A 21666-nucleotide genomic window follows, 5' to 3' on the forward strand; every position below is an offset into this window, starting at 1 on the left:
AACATAACCTGCCTTTGGGAAATTTAATATATTTTAAATAATTTTAAAAGAAATGCAACATCTTATCTAGCTTTCTTACTAGGTGCTTTATAGAGGCCGGTGTAATATAAAACGTGTTGAAAAAGGAGAGAAATCTCTCCTCTACTGCCTTTGTCCTGAAGAAAACATTTCAAGATGAGAGACTCATGGAAGGAAAAAGTTAAAAGCTTTTGGCTTTCTGTTTCATTCCTTCCATTAGGGGAAAAAAAGCACCTGTAAAACAAGTGAGTATAGCCGGACAGCTGGGAATGGAGTGGGCAGGTTTTTAATTGTGAGGTTATCTTGCAAAGTCGCGAACAGTGCAGTCTGGGAGCTCAGGCTCCTCGAGGCCCCCTTAGCCATTAGCTTCCAACGCTGCTGGCGTCCTTGGGGAGCGAGCCCCTTGTTGAGTGATGGAAAAACCGTCTCTCCCTTGTGAAGAACAGCCTCCAGAGTTGCTTCTGTGATATGAGAGGTGAAAGTTTCATAGAGGCAGGTTGAATAAATCAGTGTCTTTATAACTAAGGAAGAGCCACTTGCAACACAAGCAACAAGAAAGCTGCTTTATTTTCATTCTGAAGAGCGGTATCAATGCAGCATGGACTACTGCAGCGAGCTGCCACATCTGCACCCAGGCCCATCCTTCCCAGTGGCAGGTGTGGAGTCAGGCTCAATCCCGTGCCCCCTCCCCTCTTGCCACCCCCTGCAGTAAGTACGTGTTATACAACTTCTGGCCCCTAATGGCATAAAAATGAAAGTTTTCTCTACCGTCCACCCACAATTAGGAACCTGCTAGTAAGTCCTCTACTTCAAGAGGAGAAATAAAAAGACCAGTTTTGAAAGGAAGAGAATTGAGTCCATTTTATGAGTATAATAGTTTGGGCCAGAAATGTGTTCACATCTACCCTCAAAGTAGACACAGGGTCACAGACTACACGTGACTTTGGAGATGTTCTGTTTATCCTGAGTTGGAAGACACATGGGCCATATTAGGTTTGAAAGCCTTATAGTCCAAAAGGGTAAAAACCTTACGGTTGAAATAAAGGTGTTTGCCTTTTTCTACCTATAGAACACAAGTGGGCAGTGCAGTAAGACAGTTGTTCACTGAAATTGTTCTGTCCACTCTGCTCCAAACAGCCACAAACAAGGCATTTTATATGTCTGCCCACCCATGCCTAGAACAAGAATTTTCCAAGACTGGGTGACTGTGGCTTCACCCTCACGCAGGCAGCAGTTCGTCCCGTAACCAGATCCCCTGTTCTCTAGTCACTGCTGGGCCTGCGGCTGCAGCAAATGGTCCTCAGCGTCTAGGCCTCCGAGACAATCAGGTCTCTGGTGACTTGAAAAGCTGCAATGAGGGAACTCAGCTGAATCTTCTCACTGGTGCCCACAGACAGTCTGTACCTAAATGAGATCAAAAGGTCAGAGCAGAGAATACCACACACAGCAACCCTTCGACAAGAAAAGAAAGATCAAAGACAACATCTGAAGGAGGCGAGGACATGAAAACTGACCCTGGATGTCACCCTGTATGTGTCCTCTAACATTTTCTTCTGTCCTCAACACTCAGAATTTTTTCTCACCAATTTGAAGGAAAAATTAAGTCTAAAAAATTGTCAGCAGTGTTCTGAACTTAACTTTGTTCTAGCTCTATAAAGAGATGCAGTTTATGTGATTAAGGATTATTTCTTCACCTACAAATGGCACTGGGGAGTTGTAATGAAGATTTCCTTCCTCTGACTTCACTGGGAAGTGTGGCTGATACGCCTGTGGTTCTGTGGTGTAGTCGGTAAGCAGGATGCTGCCATTTCATCTTGCCACCTTTTATTTTTTTATATATTTGTAAAAATATATTTTTTTATTGATTTCAGAGAAGAAGGGAGAGAGCTAGAGAGATAGAAACATCAATGATGAGAATCATTGATTGGCTGCCTCCTGGAGGGCGGGGGGGATGGAGCCTGCAATCCAGGCATGTGCCCTTGGCCAGAAATGAACCTGGGACCCTTTAGTCCGCAGGCCAACGCTCTATCCACTGAGCCAAACCAGCTAGGGCTCGTCTTGTCACCTTTTAAGCAGTTAAGCCATTGAAAGCAAGATCATATTCACAAGTAGTGATAAGTCAACTAATTTGTGCATCCGCAAGCCAATGAGGGCAGATTAGAGTTGGCCTACGCTAACAGTCTGATTTTGAAACCAATGCTTTTGTCTATTTAAATGACAGCAGCAGCTTCCCTGGGGGCTAATAACTGCTCACTGAACCAGGCAAAGTGGAAAATCGAGTTTGTTTACTCCCCCCAGTAGGCCGTGTATGCAGAAGGCCTTCACAGCTGGAGGTCTGCACTGGAGCATTAACAGAACCAATGCAGACCAAGCCTTCGAGGTCTTTATCTCAAATATGTACCCGAGTCAGACCTGTCCTTGTGTTTATTCATGTTCTTAGAATAAGCACCTCACACCCTTCCCCATCGTTCATTCAGTAATCCCACCAAAAACTGGATCAGACTTGTACAGGAAGGATTTAGACAAAAAATTTGGAGCCAAGCAAATAGAAACAAACCACCACAGGGGAAAAAGAAGGAAAAGAATTAAAATTGGGAAGTGAATACTCACTCAATTTCTGCCATTTTGGTTAATAAGTGTATTCGAACTGAAGATGGGAAGTCAACTGGGGGGAAAGCACAATCAAATGGATGAGCCTGTCATTCCTTAGAAGACAGGTGTTTGTTTAAAGATCAGCTGGTTAACACTTTTCTTGTGGCCTCAGATCACTAGATACACCTCTAAGGAAGCAGCAGTTAGGTTTTCATCCCTCCATCTTGTGTCTTCACCGTTAGCCCCGCCCCCGCCCCGCCCATTAGATTGCAGAGTGACCAGAAGGACACGGAAGAGTCTCCAAGTTGCTCTTTTAGCAACTGGGCTGCTTTGTAAGTTAACGTAAAAGCTGGTCTCACTTCCTCTCCCAATTTTAAAAACAAACATAAACTATTGATTTTTTTAAAGTCAATTTATGCTCAGTTTTCACAAAGCACAAAGCTGGGCTTGAGCCAACCATGTTCTTGGGCAGAAGTTAACATGCCAGCCAGCCAGAAAGAGGCCCGTGAAGGTGCCGGTAGAAGCAACATTTATGGACATTCACGGACCCGACCACCTGTGCAGCTGGCTGCTGTGGAGGAAAGCTGATCCAAAAGGCTGCACAACCGGTCACCTGGTTCCCCTGCAAAGGCCAACGGGTTGGCCTGGGGGGATTCCTATGCGGAGAACCCAGGTTGGGAACCGAGTCTCTGTAGAGAAGACACAACCTAGTGTGGAACTTAAGAGGGTTTAGTTAAGACTGTTCTGGTTTACATGAAAACAGATCTTCCTTCTCCCTCCTTCTGGGGAAAATGTTTAGAAATGTGAATTACAACATACTACTTACTGCTGCAAAACAGCACTCTCCCCAGCAGCTCTAGGGGTTCAGAGTGTTTTCGGAATGAAGTTTTAAGTAACGACAAAACTAAAAATGAGGGGTTCGGTTTATAATTCTTCATTCCTGTTTCTTTGCTTCAAAAATGAAGCCTCGTGTTCCCTCTCTAATCACCCTTAACCATAAAGCACGCCCCCTTCTGGCGGCGTCTCCACTGGAGAATGATGTGTTACCTCTATGCACAAACAGGTGGATCTCCGTCAGGATGTCATGCAATGCCAACCCCTTCAGCGTCTTCAGCTCCATGATATCTAGAGAGGAGCAGTTAAGGCAACGGGGGAAAGTTCCAGAACAAATGTGCTGCGGGTAATTTTGAATCCAAACCTTCGTGAGCGACTTTAGAAAGCAGAGCTTCTAATCTCGGTACAGTTGTTGGTTTCGATGTGAAACTGCACATGAACCCCAATCCTTTTCTCATTTCCCTCTTCACTAAGGGCTTTCTAAAGGATGCAGTGGAGGCAGCTGTCTATAGAGAACAGAACCAAATGCACTCCCAGGTGGCTTCATATCACGACAGCCAGCTTTTACTTTCAGCGAGACAAGATTAACTGGCTCCTTGGAAACGACTGCAGCGCCCACCACGGTCCAGCCGCATCTCTCAATCTGGGGGTCGGGTGGCTTCCGGGTACCCAGGTCAGAGTCCTTCAGGAAGAACTCGGGGCATCAGACACGTATCCACTCCACCCACAGCCATCTTACTCCTACATCTTACAAGCTGAGCAGAGTCTCACACAGCTAACTTTCTTGCCAGAGTGGGGAGGTGCTGGCTGTAGCTCTGAGGTCAAGTTCAGGCCTTGGGAACGGAAAGTGCTATTGGCAGGACGTGAGAAAGGATACTTCTGTAGGCCGTGGTGAAGTCTTGATTCAACATCCAGTCCAGGATGTTGGCGATGTCTGACTTGAGTGGGTGCCCTGTGCAGGTGTAGACTGTCTCCTCAGTCACCTTGCCAAAGGCCATGCTGGTGCTCTGCGCAGACAGGGGGAGAGTCACGGCGGCTGTGACAGCCACCGCCAAGCTGCAGGCAGGTCGGGCGGAAACTGCTGAGGCAGCAATAGCACCGGGCACAGGAGAGCGGGCATCTGCATTCACTTACACTGGAGAAGGTGGCCTCACGGCGGAGGCTGCTGCTGTTACAGCTGCAGCATCCTTCCCTATCTCCCCCGTGTTTGCAACAAATTGCTCTTTCAATTAATCAAAACACAAAGGGTGGGGAGATCGAGACACGTTAGGGGGTCAAGGTCTTCCCAGTTCTAGATTTCTGCATTCACAGTGGCTGTACTATTGCTGATGTATTTTTTGAAAAACTATTCTGAAGCCACAACGTGAGATTTGCTACGAGTAGCACTGTACCTGCAAAATGTTCAGAGCCCGTCGCATATCTCCACTGGAAAGAGTTATAAGCGCTTTCATTCCATCTTCACTTACATCAACTCTGAAAGGAAACAGGCAGGAGATGAGAGGCCCTGAGAGCCCAGGCATTCCCCCAGGGAACAAGATGGCCTGAAATGATTTAAGATTTGGAAACAATGAAAGAAAAAAAGGGGAGGACGGAGTTAACCGCTCTTCCGATCTACAGGATCTAGAATTCACTCTGGTATTCAGGGGCGGCGGCTTCACGTTGGCAGTCACAGCCCACTCAAAGACTAGAATGACCCTCAGGTAGGACCAAGCAGCGCTGTGTTGAGCAGCTGGCTCTGAATCGTGCTTCCTGGGAGGAAAGAGCGCTGGAGAGGTGTGATCAGAGTCACAGCACCTTCAAATAAGCAGCAGTGCAGCTTGGTTTCTTGCTCAGCATCTGATTACACGGAATGTATTATCCCAGGACCTTCCCTTCCAGTCAAAAAAGGCGAGAGGCATCTCGGCAGCAGGGACTTGGCAGCGTGCAGTTCCCAACGATAAAAGAAGAGGAGGGAACTGGGACCATTTCCAGGGAGGGGGATGGAGGCAGAAGAACCAAATGACTCCCCACAATGCCCCGGACATGCCGCTAACGGCCCTGCAGCTGGGCGCTCGGCTAAGTCCTTGACAAATACCACTCGCCCCACACTCGGTTCCCGAGACCCCACCTTTCCTGCTTCCCCATATACTTACTTCTCTTCTTCTATGACATGTTCCAGGCGGGGGACCATGAGTTCAGGGGTCAGGGGGCCGAATCGGAACCTTGTACACCGGGACTGCAAAGCGGGGATGATCTTTGACAGATAGTTACAGATGAGGCAAAATCTGGTATTTTCAGTGAATTTCTCGATCACTGGCAAAGGAAAAGAAAACCCCCTCATGTCCATTCTGATTCTTCCAAGGACCCAGAAATACTGAATGGTCACGTGAACGGTGCAAGGAACAGGAATGTAACAAGAATTCAAGAATGCAAACAAATGATGCTACAGGAACAAGAGAGGGTGTCACTGGGGGGGGTCAGGACTGGAAATCACCCCCTCTCTTTCCAAAATCTGACCGACATGTCCCCCCACAGGCCTTATGAAACGCTTCTTTAAGATGCACCAGGATTCCCGTGCCCTTGCCATCCCATCCATAAGACACGAAACCCAGTGTTCCTGCCCTTTGGATTCAATTCTGTTTGGCAGGCTGATGCTCCACCCTCTACAAGGTGGGGAGGGGGTGGCTTTTTGCGGACTTTCCAGTGGACCTTGTCTCAAAGCCTTAGACCAGGGGTCCTCAAACTACGGTCCGCGGGCCACATGCAAATACAAATATTGTATTTGCTCCCATTTTGTTTTTTTACTTCAAAATAAGATATGTGCAGTGTGCATAGGAATTTGTTCATAGTTTTTTTTTAAACTATAGTCCGGTCCTCCAACGGTCTGAGGGACAGTGAACTGGCCCCCTGTTTAAAAAGTTTGAGGACCCCTGGCTTAGAGCATAGCACTGATGAGAGAATAACCTGAACTCAGAGATGCTTAGACACCAGCTTCACTGGGTCGGTACCCAATGTTTCTGCACAGGGATCTGCCAGATTGACAGTCACTCTGCAGAAGAAGATGCCAGAGAAAGCCTGCCAAAGCTCCAGGACCAGCTCTGGCTTCCTCCTTCTCCTCAGCCTCTCCTCCCCCCATCCCCCACCCCCCACCCCCACCCCGGACGCCTAAAGATCAGCCTTTCCTTTGAGCTGATTACCTCTGAATCTTAATGAGATGACCAATGTCCTTTCAAAGAAATGAACTGCCCTGGGCCCCTTCAGACAGACAAACCACAGGATGCTCTCCCTTTCCTGCCAAATCATTTCCTTGGCAAGGAGCGAAGTAATGTCGGCTTTCTGAGTGTGACTAAATTTCTGGAATTTTCCTGGCTATTTCATATCTAAGGGTACCAACAACAGAATGTCCATCCAGCAGTTTAGGGATGAAAGACTTTCCATAACCTTCCATCAAATGATACAAAATTCCCAATCCTGAAATTGAAGCCAGCTGAAAAGGAGAATGAGACACCACGAATCCCAACAGGGCTTGTGTCTTTAAGCTGTGGAAAGGGGAAACCCCCGAAATGGAGATATTTTGCCTAGATCATCAGGTGGCATACAGGGAGAAAGGTAAACAGACATTCCTCTGGGTCAGAAAGGAATGAAGGTGGAAATAATCCACATCGTATCTCATGTCCAGAGTTCCCAATTCTCCCATGTGCTCATCAGCCAACACGCTGTACTCAGCAGCTCCTCTTACCTCTCCTCAAGGCATTCTGGGCGTCCTGAGTCATGGCATCCGCCTCATCCAGGATCACCAGCTTAAAGCCTTTCCTAGGAAAACAAACGGCACCACGTAAAGATTTCAATCTCACTTCAGCTTCAGACCCAGACCTACATCTTCACATGGGCCATCAGGCCCTGTTCAGCCCATTTCTCCCAGAACTCTGGCCAAAGCTGACATCTGTGGTCACAGAGGAAATGCCCCCATCACTCCTTCAACTCTTTTTTTTTTAATTGATTTTTTACAGAGAGGAAGGAAGAGGAATAGAGAGTTAGAAACATCGATGAGAGAGAAACATCAATCAGCCGCCTCCTGCACACCCGCTACTGGGGATGTGCCCGCAACCAAGGTACATGCCCTTGACTGGAATCGAACCTGGGACCCTTCAGTCCGCAGGCCGACGCTCTATCCACTGAGCCAAACCAGTCAGGGTACCTTCAACTCTTAAAGGGAACTGAGGTCTAATGTTATTACTCTAGTGCTTTTTCTCCCTACCTCCTTCACCCATGCCTGTCTTTTTATCTTCTTTATTTTAGCTACCATCCTAGTTATTCATCCTGATCTCAATTCATTTTTATCTAAATTCAAACTAGCTCATCCAGGCTTAAAATGGAATCGGTCCTCAGTTAACTAATAAAATGAAGGTAATGCTTCCCCCAAGAACTGGCTAATACAGACTTAGATAACATTTTATTTCAATATTTGCAACTTTTTTTTTTTTTTTTTTTTTTTTACCACCATCCCTGGACTAGATCTCTTTTTCATGGCTGCTTTTGACAGAGTCATTTCCCCTGGCCGTTATAAACTGGCAAAGGGGAGGCTAAAAAAAATTAAGCTGTATAGTCTCACTGATCAAAATCTCGGGGGAGAGAAATTATGCAAATACTTCTTACTTAAATATTGTCCTTGTGCTAGCAAAGCTCAGGATTGGTCCCCGAACGATGTCTATTCCTCTGTCGTCTGAAGCATTCAGCTAAGTGTGGAAGAGAAAAACCAGAATAAATAAAAAACATGTTGATGGACTATTTACGAATTAATTTACCTTTTCATCATTCTAGCTCAGCAAGCTAGGTCTCCAAGTCTAATGACAGCTAAGAGATAATCACTATTCAAAAAACGAGATCACATTTGTATTTAAACTCCTTGCTCACTAGGTCATTCAGTCTGAAAGGCAAAAGACAGACTTTCCTCTCCCCTTCTGAGGACGATCACTGGCAAACTCTGGAGGAATAACTCAGTGGCCTGGTCTCGGTGACCTCTGACCCGAGCAGAATGAGGCTAATGTTAGCTACCACAACCTAGAGCAACCCAGGAGTTACCAAGTGTCTAACACACTGAGGTAAGAACATGTGTGGCAGCAAGGTTCTAAGATCTCGAACAAAAAAAATGTTTTTCTTGCAATCAACAATATTTACAATTTTGTAATCTAAGTGTATTAGTCGAGTCCCAGCAGTAAAGATATGGCATACTCACACACAGTGCTTTGAAGAGAATTACATGAAGAAATATGTTAAAAGGTATTGGTGGGGTGAGGGGAAACCACAAGGGCTAAGCAGTAGGTCAAGGACTACTGGGGCCCATTACCACCCCCAGGTCTTAAGGGGTTGGTGGGGCAGTGGTGAGGCCACCTGAGAAGGCAGTGCGATATGCCCCGTAGAGGGGGATGTTGTCAGCCCGTGGCGGCTCCCAGGCAGGACTAAGCATTGTTCTCCTCCCCTCCCCCACTCCTGCCAGGGTCCCTATTGGCCAAACCTAACCAGGAGCCAGAGGGTAAGGGAGCTTGTAGTTAGTGCAACTCAGCTTTCCGGACAAGAACCATTGCAGCAACGTGGAGAAGCCGTCTGGAGGGCACATGGAGGCAGCCAGCATCTGCGTGACTACGGCGTGTTGGGGACAAGCTGGCCACACAAGGAAGGTACCTAGCCCTACAACTGCCTTCTAGCGAATGCCAATCCAGACCAAAACGTCAATTATAGAAAAAAGTGAGTTGACCTATCTTATGTCTGCTTCTTTCCCAACCAGCAGGACAACTTACTTGTGAACTAAAACAAAAGTAGAACTCAAAGAGACTGGAGTCCTTTATCAAGGAAGAATAACCCCATTTACCTCCAAGACCATGGAGCCAAATTCTTTATCTTTGTACAGCTGTTTAGCACAGGCCAGGATGGTGGATGTCTTTCCTGTCCCCGGAGGCCCATAGAGAAGCAGGTGTGGCAATCGATCTTCACTGATGAATTTCTGAACTGAGGGTTAGGAAGAAAGAGACTCCATCAGTTTCTGAGAGCCTCATTCACTGTGGGCCCTCGGGTTGGGCTGAATGCACGGCAACCCCATGTGTAAATCGGAGGCAGATGCAGGAATAAAAGATCTGAAGGACTCCACGCTTACAGAACCTTCCATAAAGCTCAACGAGACTCTTCAAAGTGATTACTCAGCAGAGACAACACCCCCAAGAAAGTGACACAGGTCCTTCAACTAGGATAACATGGATGCTTACTGGTACTCAAAATGTCCTGATGAGAAATGAGATCGCTCAGTGTCTGTGGCCGGTATTTTTCAACCCTGAAATACAATTTAGCATGGATTACACCACACGTAAATGCAAGAACATGTTGTTATGCACAAAAGAATCCTTTCATATCTTAACTAAAAGAGGAAGAGAAACAAAACCCTTTATGTTTGAATACAAGACCCGTGGTTCTCAACCAGGTAACATTTGGCCAGACCTGAAGGCATTTTCAGCTGTCACAGCTGGGTGGAGGTTGCTACTGGCACCTAGTGGGTAGGCCCCAGGAATGTTGCTAAAGATCCTATAATGCCCAGGACAACCCCCATTCCCACCCTCCCCCCGCCCCCCCCCCCCCCGCCCGATCAAGTATCTGGCCCAAAATGTCAGTCATGCTGAGGTTGATAAACTAATTTCACCTCTCCAGCAGTCTGCCTTTACCCTCAGCATGGATGGGCACCTATGATTTCAAGGTGAACTCAAAATTGAACTCACACCCAATACATAGAAACAGATAAATGGTGGTGTATCCAAACAAGGGAATATTATTCAGCCATAAAAAGAAATGGTGTTACACACAACAACATGGATGAACCTTGAAAACACGGTAAATGAAAAGAAGACAGTCACAAAGGCCCACATATTGATTGTATTTATAGGAAATATCCAGAAAAGGCAAATTCACAGAGAGAGAAAGCAGAGTCATGTTTGTCGGGGGCTAAGAGAGGGAGAGATGAGGAGCGACTGCCAATGGGTATGTGGTTCCCATCTGGGGTGATGAATAACTAGATAGTGCGATGGCTGCACCACATTCTAAATGTACTCAATGGCACCGAATTGTGCACTTTAGAATGCTTTCACCTATAAATTGTAAGTTACAATTTTTACAACGATATAAACAAACAAGTTATTATTAGACGAGAACAACTTGGAATTTGCTGAAATTAAGCCAAATCCCTGTGGTCTTTAAAACATCATTAGGACAGAGTTGTGAGTACAAGTCTGAATGCAGACCGCTTGGGTTCAAATCGAAACCCATTTTCTAGCTCTGGATCTAATGCAAGTCACTGAACCTTTGGGCTGTATGTCTCCAACCGTAAAATTGGAATAAGGAACACCTACCTCCGAGGATCTTAGTAAAGATCCAACAGCTACTCGGGTTCCTGCCGATCTAACAGAAGACCATTTAAAGACAAGTGAACTAGAGAGTGTGATTATTATTTTAGCTGAGAATTTGACCAGTAATCGCACCGGACATGTTGGCACAGTGGCCGATGCACCGTCCAGACGCGGGATCGAATCCCCGTGCTGTCACCCAGGCACAAAAGCCCCGGCAAAGGTCCTAAGAACCGAGGGGGCTGGGGGAGCTGGGGGAGGTCGAGACGAACCCGGCCGCAGGTCCCGGCCGCAGGGGTGAAGTCCCGCGGGCACCCGGCCCCCCGCCTCTCCGAGAGGCGACCCCCTTCCCCGCGGCAGCCAGGCCTCCTCCTACCAGGGCAGGTTCCTGATCTTGGACGCCGAGGGCTGCGGCTGCGGCTGCTGGAGCGGGTGCGCTGACGCTTCCATGGCGGCCGATGAAGGCGTCCGGTCCGCTGGAGTCGGCGCGCACCCGGGGGTCAGCACGGAGCCCAGCCCAGGTCTAATCCCGGGACCCTCGCACTCACAGTTCGCGCGCAAAAGCAGCTCTCGCGAGATTCAGCCGCTGCTTCCGACTTCCTCTCTAGGTCCCGCCCCCTCTCTGTTGCTAAGGCGCCTGTTGCCTAGTTACCGCGAAGCGCGGGTCCTCCACCTCCCTTGCACTGCCCTCTCCGCGTTGCTGGGAACCTCCCTGAGCCCAGTGAGCGGGGCCGCAGGAGAGGCAAGGCCGCCCCTGCAACTGCCAGTCGTCATTGCAAATTAAAGTCTCCCGGGCGACGCCCCGTCCAGGCAGCGCCCAAGTCCGAACGCTTGCCGTTCAAAGGAACAGAAAGCCGCCAGCGCTATACAATCCGGAGGAAAAACATCCCACATGACACGCCAGCTCTTGACTAGAGATGCCATCTGAAAAGAGCCTGGGAAAACCTTTTGGCCCCAAAGCTGAGAGGTGAGTACGACGAAGGGAAAAGCAACTCCAAACACACACACTTTCACTGTGTCCCAAATCCATGCCCCTCACCCAGCAAAATGCAGAGACCCAACCTCCACAAACAAGTCCAGAGTGAAAACAAAACAAACAAAAAAAAGACCTTCCGGTTATGTTAACATGTGTAACTGGACCGGGCCAGTTAATAGGCATGGAGGACAGGCTCCCTATGATTTGAAGATAAGAGGGGAATTGCTAACAAAATTTTAGTGATCCTCCTCGCCTCCTCTCCCCCCCACCCCCCACCTTACCTTCGTGGTAAGGGGATTATGGACCACTTTTATTTTCTTCGGATTTACTGGGCTGTATTTCCCAGCAATGAGTGTCTTTACATCCTTAATAAAGGTTTTTATTTATTTATTTATTTATTTACATGTTGAGGAAGACAATATGGGAGATGAGGCTGGCCTGGGGTCATAGTGTCTGGCTCAGAAGTAGCTGTAGCTGCTCCTTGCATCTTATTACATCTCTGTCACTTGCTTTGGGAACAGAGTAGAGGGACAGTGGGCGAATACATGGCTGCAGTTAGGGCTTCACCCTTGCGCCTGCCTGGGGCTTCAGAAGAAGGGGCCAGCGGTGGCTTGTGGTAGGACAGTGGCCCTCCGCCCTGCTTGCTGCCAGGCCATTAGCATGCTGATATAGTTGTCCAGGTCATTAGCATGCCACTTCCGCACTTAGCTTAGGGCAGGTTGCTTCCCCCTCCCCCCACAATCTCTACCCCCCAGTGATTCTGAGGAGTAAATGCAACAACATCGAGAAAGCATCCAGTGCTTCTCTTTGCTTCTAACACTCTCCACTCCTCCTGTTCTCGTTTTGAATGTTCCCTCTCAAACAAAACCTAAGGTATTGGCTGGTGTGGCTATGCCTGTGAGGGTTCATTTTTAAAGGAGATCTTCTGAACCAATGTGACTGGGCATCATCTAATCTGTGGAGGGGCTGCCGTGAACAAAAGGCAGAGGCAGGGTGAATTTGCTCTCTTTTTTGAGCTGGGACATCCATCCTCTTCTGCCCTGGGACATCTATGCTCTTGATTCTCAGGCCTTTGGAATCAGACTGTTATACCTCCAGCTTCCCCGGGTCTTCAGCTTACAGATGGCAGAGTGTGGGATTTCTTGGCCTCCATAATCACATGAGCCAATTTCTAGAATGTATAAATAACTATCTATAAAAATATTTAAAATATTTCTTATATAACTAGGTTATTAATATATAATGTTATATAGTAATAATGTATATTTATTGTATAATATAGAATATAGAAACATATTTTTAAATCTGCGTAAATAAACATAAATATAAATTACACGTGGATGTATATATATTTTATTTTTCTATTGGTTCTATTTCTGTGGCGAACCCTGGTCAAATGCCATAGCCTGGGCCCATTCAGACACCATGGTGAGAGCCATCTTGCTAAGGGGCCTTTGCATTAGAAACATGAGGCCGCCACTTCCTTGAACTGGAAGATGCGAACAAGACTGGATCAAGTTCTCATGAAACTCTGTGTGCACCTGCTGTCCAGTACGCTGGGAGCACAGCATTCTTCTGGGTGACATATGTATTTGCAAGGTTATTGTGTGCCTCCACATGGATTGCAAGCTCATTGGGAAGCTAGGCTTTGAGCTTATTCACCCCTGTACTCCTGGTGCCAGGAACAGTGCCTGGCTCAGAGGAAGCACTTAATTAATAATTGTTCAATGAATGAATGAGTGGTAATAGCTAAAATTTATTAAGCAGTTACTATAGGCCAGACATAGTTCTAAGTGCTTCCTGTTTATTATACTCACTTGATGGCTATGATAAGCCCAAACTGATATCAGCCCCATTTCACAAATGGTAACTTGCCCATGTTCTGACGAGGTGTCAGGGCAGAACTGGATCTTACCAGGTAGCGTGATTCTATAGCCTAAGCCTTCGCCACTATACTAGTGTGGTCCTTGGACCAGCAGCACAGCAGCTGTCCCCTGGGAACTTGTTAGAAATGTTCATTATTCTTCTCCCCACCCCAAACCCCTTGAACCTCAAGCTCTGAGGGGGGCCCAGCCACCTGTGTTATAACTAGCCCTCCGGGGGATTCTGGTGTGATCAAATTTGACAATCACTGCCGAACACTCTACTACTTCTCCGTCCTTGAGCTCTCCATGACTCCACTTTCTAAGAAAAAGAAAGGGGTACTCACATGCATATTCTGGGAAAACGAAGGTGTCCTACTGAATGTCATTTATGTGTGTGTGTAGTTTTGTTTGTTTCTGTTTTTGCAATTATTTGAAGGTATAGGCCTTTGGGCAAGTTGTTTAGTATTTCTTTGGATCTCAGTGTTGGCACCTATAAAATGGGGAGAAGTGGAGGGGCCACATTAAAAGTACCTGGGGATTTTTAAAATTCCAATGCCAGAGATCCAGCCAGACAAATTAAACTGTGTGTGTGTGTGTGTGTGTGTGTGTGTGTGTGTGTGTGTGTGGTGTGTGGTGTGTGTGTGTGTAGGACCCAGCATTGGTATTTTTTTTAATTTCAAGAAAAACGATTTTAAATATAATAATATGACATGCAATAAACATTAATATTTCAAGAAAAAAAGATTTTAAGTATAATAATATTACCAAAAATGTACTAACATAGTATAATATCAAAAAAGTTGTAGAAAATATAAAAAATCTGCAAATAACAGGATTACTTCTATTACATTCTAAAATATTTTTTTTCTCTGGCTCCATTTTTGTTCATCAGTTTATGTTGTTCATTACATTCCACAAATGCGTGAGATCATGTGATATTTATCTTTCTCTGACTGGCTTATTTCGCTCAGCATAATGCTCTCCAGGTCCATCCATGCTGTTGCAAATGGTAAGAGTTCCTTCTTTTTTACAGCAGCGTAGTATTCCATTGTGTAGATATACCACAGTTTTTTAATCCACTCATCTGCTGATGGGTACTTAGGCTGTTTACAAATCTTAGCTATTGTAAATTGTGCTGCTATGAACATAGGGGTGCATATATCCATTCTGGTGGGAGTTTCTGGTTTCTTGGGATATATTCCTAGATTTGGGATCACTGGGTCCAATGGCAGTTCCATTTTTAATTTTTTGAGGAAACTCCATACTGTTCTCCACAGTGGCTGCACCAGTCTGCATTCCCACCAGCAGTGCACGGGGGTTCCTTTTTCTCCACATCCTCGCCAGCACTTGCCATTTGTTGATTTGTTGATGGTAGCCATTCTGACAGTTGTGAGTTGGTACCTCATTGTCATTTTGATTTGCATCTCTCGGATGATTAGTGACTTTGAGCATGTTTTCATATGTCTGTTGGCCCTCTGTATTACCGCTTTCGAAAAGTGTCTGTTTAGGTCCTTTGCCCATTTTTTGATAGGATTGTTTATCTTCCTTTTGTTAACTTGTATGAGTTTCCTGTAAATTTTGGAGATTAAACCCTTACCGGAGATAACATTGGCAAATGTGTTCTCCCATGCAGTGGGCTTTCTTTTTGTTTTGTTGATGGTTTCTTTTGCTGTGCAGAAGGTTTTTATTTTGATGTAGTCCCCTTTGTTTATTTTCTCCTTAGTTTCCATTGACATAGTAGCTGTATCAGTAAAGATATTGCTACGACAAAAAAGAGAAAAGAAAAAAAAGAAAGATATTGCTACGACATATGTCTGATATTTTGCTGCCTTTGGATTCTTCTAAGATTTTTATGATTTCCCATCTTACGTTTAAGTCCTTTAGCCATTTGAGTTTGTTTTGTGTATGGTGTGAGCTGGTGGTCTAGTTTCAATTTTTGCATGTATCTGTCCAATTTTCCCAGCACCATTTATTGAAGAGACTGTCTTGACTCCATTGTGTGCTCTTGCCTTGTTTGTCAAATATTAATTGAGCATAGTAGTTTGGGTTGATTTCTGGGTTCTCTATTCTGTTCCATTGGTCAATATGTCTGTTCTTGTGCCAGTACCAGGCAGTTTTGAGAACAGTGGCTTTGTAATACAGCTTGATATCTGGTATTGAGATCCCACCTACTTTGTTCTTCTTTCTCAGGATGGCTGCAGCTATTTGGGGTCTGTTTTTATTCCATATGAATTTTTTTAGAGTTCTAGGTCTGTGAAATATTCCGTTGGTATTTTAATGGGGATTGCATTGAATCTTTAGATTGCTTTGGTTAGTATGGACATTTTAATGATGTTGATTCTACCAATCCATGAACACGGTATAGTCTTTCATTTGTTTATGTCTTCCTCTATCTCTTTTTACAACCTCCTGTAGTTTTCCGAGTACAAGTCTTTTACCTCTTAGTTAATTTATTCCTAGGTATCTTATTATTATTGTGTGTGTGTGTGTGTGTGTGTGTGTGTGTGTGTGTGTGCGCGCAATGGTAAAGGGGGTTGTTTTTGTTTTTATTTTTGGTTTATCTTTCTGTGAATTCATTATTAGTGTATAAAAAAGAGATAGATTTTTGGGTGTTGATTTTGTATCCTGCTACATTGCCGAATTCATGTATTAACTCTAGTAGTTTTTTGATGGACTCTTTGGGTTTTCTATGTACAATATCATGTCATCTGCGAATAAGGACAGTTTTACTTCTTCTTTTCCAATTTGGATGCCTTTTATTTCTTCTTGTCTGATTGCTATGGCTAGCACTTCCAGTACTATATTGAACAGGAGTGGTGAAAGTGGGCATCCCTGTCTTGTTCCTGTTCTTAGGGGAAATGGTTTTAGTTTTTGCCCATTGAGTATGATGTAGGCTGTAGGTTTGTCATATAAGGCTTTTATCATGTTGAGATATGCTCCCTCTATTCCCACTTTGCTGAGAGTTTTTTTTATAAAAAAATGGGTGTTGGATTTGGTTGAATGCTTTATCACATCTATTGATATGATCATGCAATTTTTGTCTTTCAGTTTGTTTATGTGATGTATCATGTTTATTGATTTGTGAATACTGTACTAGCCTGGCATCCCTGGAATAAATCCCACTTGGTCATTGTGTGTGATCTTTTTAATATATTGCTGGATGCAATTTGCTAATATTTTGTTGAGGATTTTAGCATCTATGTTCATCAGGAATATTGGCCTGTAATTCTCTTTCTTTGTAGTGTCTTTATCTGATTTTGGAATAAGGATAATTCTGGCCTCATAAAAAGAGTTTAGAAGTGTTCTTTCTTCTTGGATTTTCTGAAATAGTTTGAGGTGTAGATGTGTTAGTTCTTCTTTGAATGCTCGGTAAAACTCCCCTGTGAAGCCGTCTGAACCTGGCCAGCATTGGTATTTTAAAATTCTTTCTAGGTGATTCTAATACTCAGCCAAAGTTGAACTATAGACTGAGCCGATCACAGCAACCCTAGTTCCAGATTGGCTTACAGGGTGAAACATGTGACCCAATTCTGCCCAATGAGCTGTAAGGGGACTTGATGTAAGTAGGGCAGCTCTGGCAAACTTTTCTCATTACTTTGTGATCCTCATGGTAGCGGATTTTTAACCTCTCTCCCAGTACCAAAATGCTATCACTTTGAAGAGAAAGGGGGAGATTAAGACCAGGGTTACAAGCTCTCATGTCTATATGTAGTCTGGAAGTGAGGATATAAAGGAAGAGGATTTGGTGGAAACTGTGCCCTGCCTCAAGAAGCAGAGTTTCTAGATGAAAGATTTAAACAGAAAAGGGATGCAGCAAGGAAATATTGAATAGCTCACAATCAGCCGGCAGGCTGGAGAACTGGGCTTGGGAAATGGGACAAAGACAGGCCATAGAACTAAAACCACGGTCAAAGTCACTCCACAGAACCAAGCCAGTAAGGAAACCAGTGCTACTGCTGACCCCTACAGTCCTTGGAACCTGGATGTTGCTTCCACCATTTGTACTGTCAGAAAGAATTTCCCAATTCTCTCCTGCACTGGATTCTTCCCAAAACTAGCACCCCATTTAAAAGCCTGGGAGACGCCCCAAACTGGCCAGGCCTGGGTCATCTGCTAGTGAGTGCCTGGTAGATGACTTGCATGATGGGAAAGGCATCTGCCTCTTCCAGCCTATGAACGGGAACCTCTCCTGAACGTAGGAGAGGGCATGCAGACGCTGGCGGCCAGAGGATCACAAATGCCCACTGTGCCAGTATTCAGCCATTTGAGACAGCAGCCAAATGTTGCCAGATCTTCTAAATTTTCAAGAGAAATCAGAAATTTGGATTTTTGTGTGAAATTCCTGTAGTTAAATGTCAACAAGTTAAAAACAACAACAACAACAAAACTGTTGGCCCAACAAAACTACTATAGGGTCACTTTGTGACTTTTGGTCTCTCAAGGACAGAAGATCAGGCAAAATATGTGGCCATTCCTTCTACCTTCTGCTTTGATTTTAGACTTGGAGGATTGAGGGCAAATCAAGCTGGTATCTCCATGTGGATTTGTGGCAGGCACACACTTTTCTTCTGTAATCCGCAGCAGATTTGGAAATGCTTTAATAAAACATCAGATCGTGGAGATGGCTGGATGAGAGGTGACAAGCAAAATGACCAGTGAAAGGCATCTATCTGCTCTTGAAATCGAATTGGGAAGAGGGACCCCTGGATTTTGTTCCTGTCAGCTTTGGAACAAACTCGGCTTTGGACGCAGCGCTTTCTGCCTTCATTTCTTTTTAAGACTTGTTTTTATGAGAGAGGGGGATGCTGCTGGCAGAAGAAAATCAAACTGGGTCTTTCTCCTGAACACGTTTACCCTGGTGAAGTCATATTTAAATGAAGAGCAAGGACTTGAAGAAGGAAAAAAATCTCAAAGAGCAGTTTAAAGAGTGGGTGTAAGGGGAAGGGCCATTTTCTTTGGTGACCATGGCAAAATCATTGACAGATAAGGAATTTAAGTCCTCCGATCTTTTGGGGCACTTGAGTTCTTCAGCTACTTTTTCTTGTCAGAAGCCCCAAAATGCCCCATATTGGGGCTTAGGGAAATCCATTCATCAGCCCCTAACATTGTTGATTGAAAAACTGATGGCCTGGCTGGCCTGGCTCAGTGGTTGAGCATCGACCTATGAACCAGGAGGTCATGGTTTGATTCCTGGTCAGGGCACATGCCCGCGTTGTGGGCTCAATCCCCAGTGTGGGGTGTGCAGGAGGCAGCCGATCAATGATTCTCTCTCATCATTGATGTTTCTATCTCTCTCTCCCTTCCTCCCTGAAATCAATCCTATATAATAAAACCCTAATATGTAAATAGACTGACTGGCACTGACCACCAGGGGGCAGATGCTCAATGCAGGAGCTGCCCCTTGGTGGTCAGTGTGCTCCCACAGGGCTGGCAAGTGCAGCAGCGGTGGCGGGAACCTCTCCAGGCTCTGCAGCAGCACTAAAGACCTCTCGGGGGATGTCTGATTGCCAGCTTAGGCCTGCTCCCTGCGTGGGCCTAGGCCCGCTCCCTGCGTGGGCCTAAGCCAGCAGCTGGACATCCCCCAAGGGGTCCCAGACTGTGAGAGGGTGCAGGTCGGGCTAAGGAACCCTCCTCCCCCCAGGGCACGAATGTGGTGCACTGGGCCTCTAGTAAAAATATATTTAAAAAAATAAAAGAAAAACTGACAAATGGTTACTTATTGATTCCTGAATCCGATTCTCTTTAAGTTTGAGATTAAAAGGGTAACTCATATGAATTTGCTCCATGGTACTTGGGCTCAAAAACATTAACATTTCTTAATTCTTCTAGATTAAATATATTTGGCTCAGGTCCTCCGCTGATCCTTTCCCAAGCCAAGGTAGTCAGGAAATTCAGTCTGTGGGGAGTTGGGTTCCTCCCCTTCCCTGGGGTCATTTAAGAATCCTAAGAGGCCGTGGGGAAATAGGCCAGAAAATTTGGAGAAGGGCTGTTCGTGCTCAGTTCTTCCTGTAGTTTGTTGGAATAGATGCTCGTGTCTGTACAAATGATCCCTTTGGAGACGGGCAGCTCTTGGTAACAGTGTGCTTTGCCTCAGTGTACAACTCAGCCACTCAGAACTTTGGCCATTGCTTCCAGCGGTTCCAAACTTAGACTTTCCTGTGGCCTCCTTTGAAGTCCTACCTACTCCTCCTTACCCCTTACGACTCCAAGTGGGGTCCAGGACCAATAGCATCGGCACCTGTGGGAGCTTCTTAGAAACGCTGAGCCTCAGGACCCACGCCAGGCCTTCGGAATCAAAATTGCACTTTAGGTGTCCAGGCAGTTCGTGTGCACGTGCCAGTGGGTCAGCCCTGGACACCACACGATGCAGCTCTCACCCACCGTCCTGCTCCTCGCTGCTGCTCCGCGTCCCTGTGTGGAAGTCTTCGGGGAGCTGGGCCACTCCTCTCACACAGCACTCCCGCCTCCTTCCCTCCAAGGGCCTGGCCTTTTGGTAATTCATCTCTAAATCCCAAAGTTCCTAGGCACCTGAGCTCCCCTGAGGTAGGCCAACCCAACACCTCAGGACTCTGTGAGGCTTAATTGCTTGGGGGTGGGGGTGGGGTTGGGGGGCCGTAGTCTTTGTGATGAGTCCAGAGTAGAAAACAAGTCCGATTAATTTCTCAGTCGCATTATTCTATGACACTAATAACAGGCCCTCCAGGCTGGTAAAATGAAAAAATATTTCTTCTGGTCTCTTTCCTGATTCTCTCTGCATTATTGCCCTGGGCTGGCCTCTCTGGGGTCATCATGATTGAAAAAGAGAAAAAGGTGTGAGTAAGGAGGTGACGGGAGTGTAGTTACATTCTTCCCGGCTCTGTTTGATGTAAGTCCAGGCTTGGGTGTGTGAGGCTGAAAATGCAGAGACAAAAAAGCAGTTGGGTGAGTACCTGTTGTACAATCTGTATGCTAAACAAGGGGCCTGTCTCCCTCCCCTCAGGGAGATGTAGCGAAGTGAGACATAGATCTTCATTTTGGCAAAAGACTGTAGATTCGGTTCTAGGACGAATAGTAATAAGAAAACGCAAGCTACTATCATTACGTTATAGGGCAGAGTTGCACAACACTGTATTAGAGAGTAGATGCTACACAAAGAGCTGCTACTCAGACATTTCATCCCGTCCCTCCAGTCCCCCTAAAGTACTCACTCTTTCAAAGCGTTTGGCCCAGCGTCAATGGCCGTGTGATTTTAAAAATGTGTATTTTAAATAAATGCAATGCTGAGAAGTAAACGAGAGCGTAGGACTGAAAATGGATGGGCCAAGGCTGTCCCCAGTCAATGTGGAGGAGAATTTTTAAACTTGAAGGTCGTCCACGTGCTTCCAAGATATAAATGGGCAAAATATATTCCAAAAACCTCTTTCAAAATACAAGAAAATGTATTTTGTTTTAAAAGGGAGGCCCCGTAAAATTAAATCTTGTTCCAAACTTGGCAGATATGCAGGAAATTAAAATATCTGGCATGTTCATTACTATGAAGATTGGACAATTGTATCTTGAAAAAGTCTTGAAATTTAAAGGTCATTTAAAGTACACATTTTAAAATTTTTTAACGAAAGCACATTTCTTCCTTAAAGGGGTCTAATTAAAGTTTCCTCAGTCTCATGGGAGTAGATTATTTTACACCCCCTGCTTTAAAATTTTTTTCTTAGCCTAAGGGGTATTAGACAAAAACAAATATTCAATATGTCATATTCTGGCAAGTGTCAACCGGAACTGGCTTGTTAAATATGGGTTATCTTCAGTTTGTGCCAATTAATTAAAATGTTTTCTTAATGCTAAATTTAAATAAGTCCTTGGTTTTTATACAACTTCTAATGTTATTCTGTTGCTCAGGTGATTTGAAATTATAATTGAGAATACATTTTGCAAAATTAACACATAAAAGGGCATCACTGGAAACAGTTTCCATTGCATAATTCCAAATGCTATGGAAGTGGTTTGTGTGTTTGGATAGTCATGGAACTTAATTCCATAC

The 21666-nt window shown here is 45.3% G+C and overlaps 1 protein-coding gene across 2 annotated transcripts; it reads right to left on the reverse strand.

Annotated features, from left to right (window-relative positions):
* Positions 1-289: 289 nt before the first annotated feature.
* On the reverse strand, positions 290-11374 carry RFC5 (replication factor C subunit 5). 2 transcript variants are annotated; one of them, XM_081113990.1, is made up of 11 exons: positions 11185-11374; positions 9684-9748; positions 9293-9429; positions 8080-8159; positions 7163-7236; positions 5577-5736; positions 4836-4917; positions 4322-4451; positions 3658-3735; positions 2629-2683; positions 290-1422 (listed from the first exon to the last, which is right to left on the reverse strand). In XM_081113990.1, the coding sequence occupies exons 1-11, from the start codon at positions 11256-11258 to the stop codon at positions 1326-1328; spliced, it is 1032 nt and encodes a 343-aa protein (XP_080970116.1). In that variant the 5' UTR covers positions 11259-11374; the 3' UTR covers positions 290-1325. The 2 variants fall into 2 exon arrangements, with proteins under 2 accessions (XP_080970116.1, XP_080970117.1); XM_081113991.1 differs by lacking the exon at positions 2629-2683 and having other exon boundaries at positions 575-1422; positions 11185-11361.
* Positions 11375-21666: the final 10292 nt, after the last annotated feature.

The sequence above is a fragment of the Myotis nattereri genome (assembly GCF_964212035.1).
Source record: "Myotis nattereri genome assembly, chromosome: 19".
Taxonomy (NCBI): Eukaryota; Metazoa; Chordata; class Mammalia; order Chiroptera; family Vespertilionidae; genus Myotis; species Myotis nattereri.

Bases quoted from the DNA above. Each gene is read 5' to 3' on its own strand.
- RFC5 (XM_081113990.1), bottom strand. From the start codon at position 11,258: ATGGAAGCGTCAGCGCACCCGCTCCAGCAGCCGCAGCCGCAGCCCTCG. The intron at 7,237-8,079 runs GTAAGAAGTATT...TTGTTTTCCTAG, and splicing joins AGCACAAGGACAATATTTAA to GAAAGGCTTTAAGCTGGTGA. The intron at 5,737-7,162 runs GTAAGAGGAGCT...TTCCTTTGCCAG, and splicing joins CCAGAATGCCTTGAGGAGAG to TGATCGAGAAATTCACTGAA.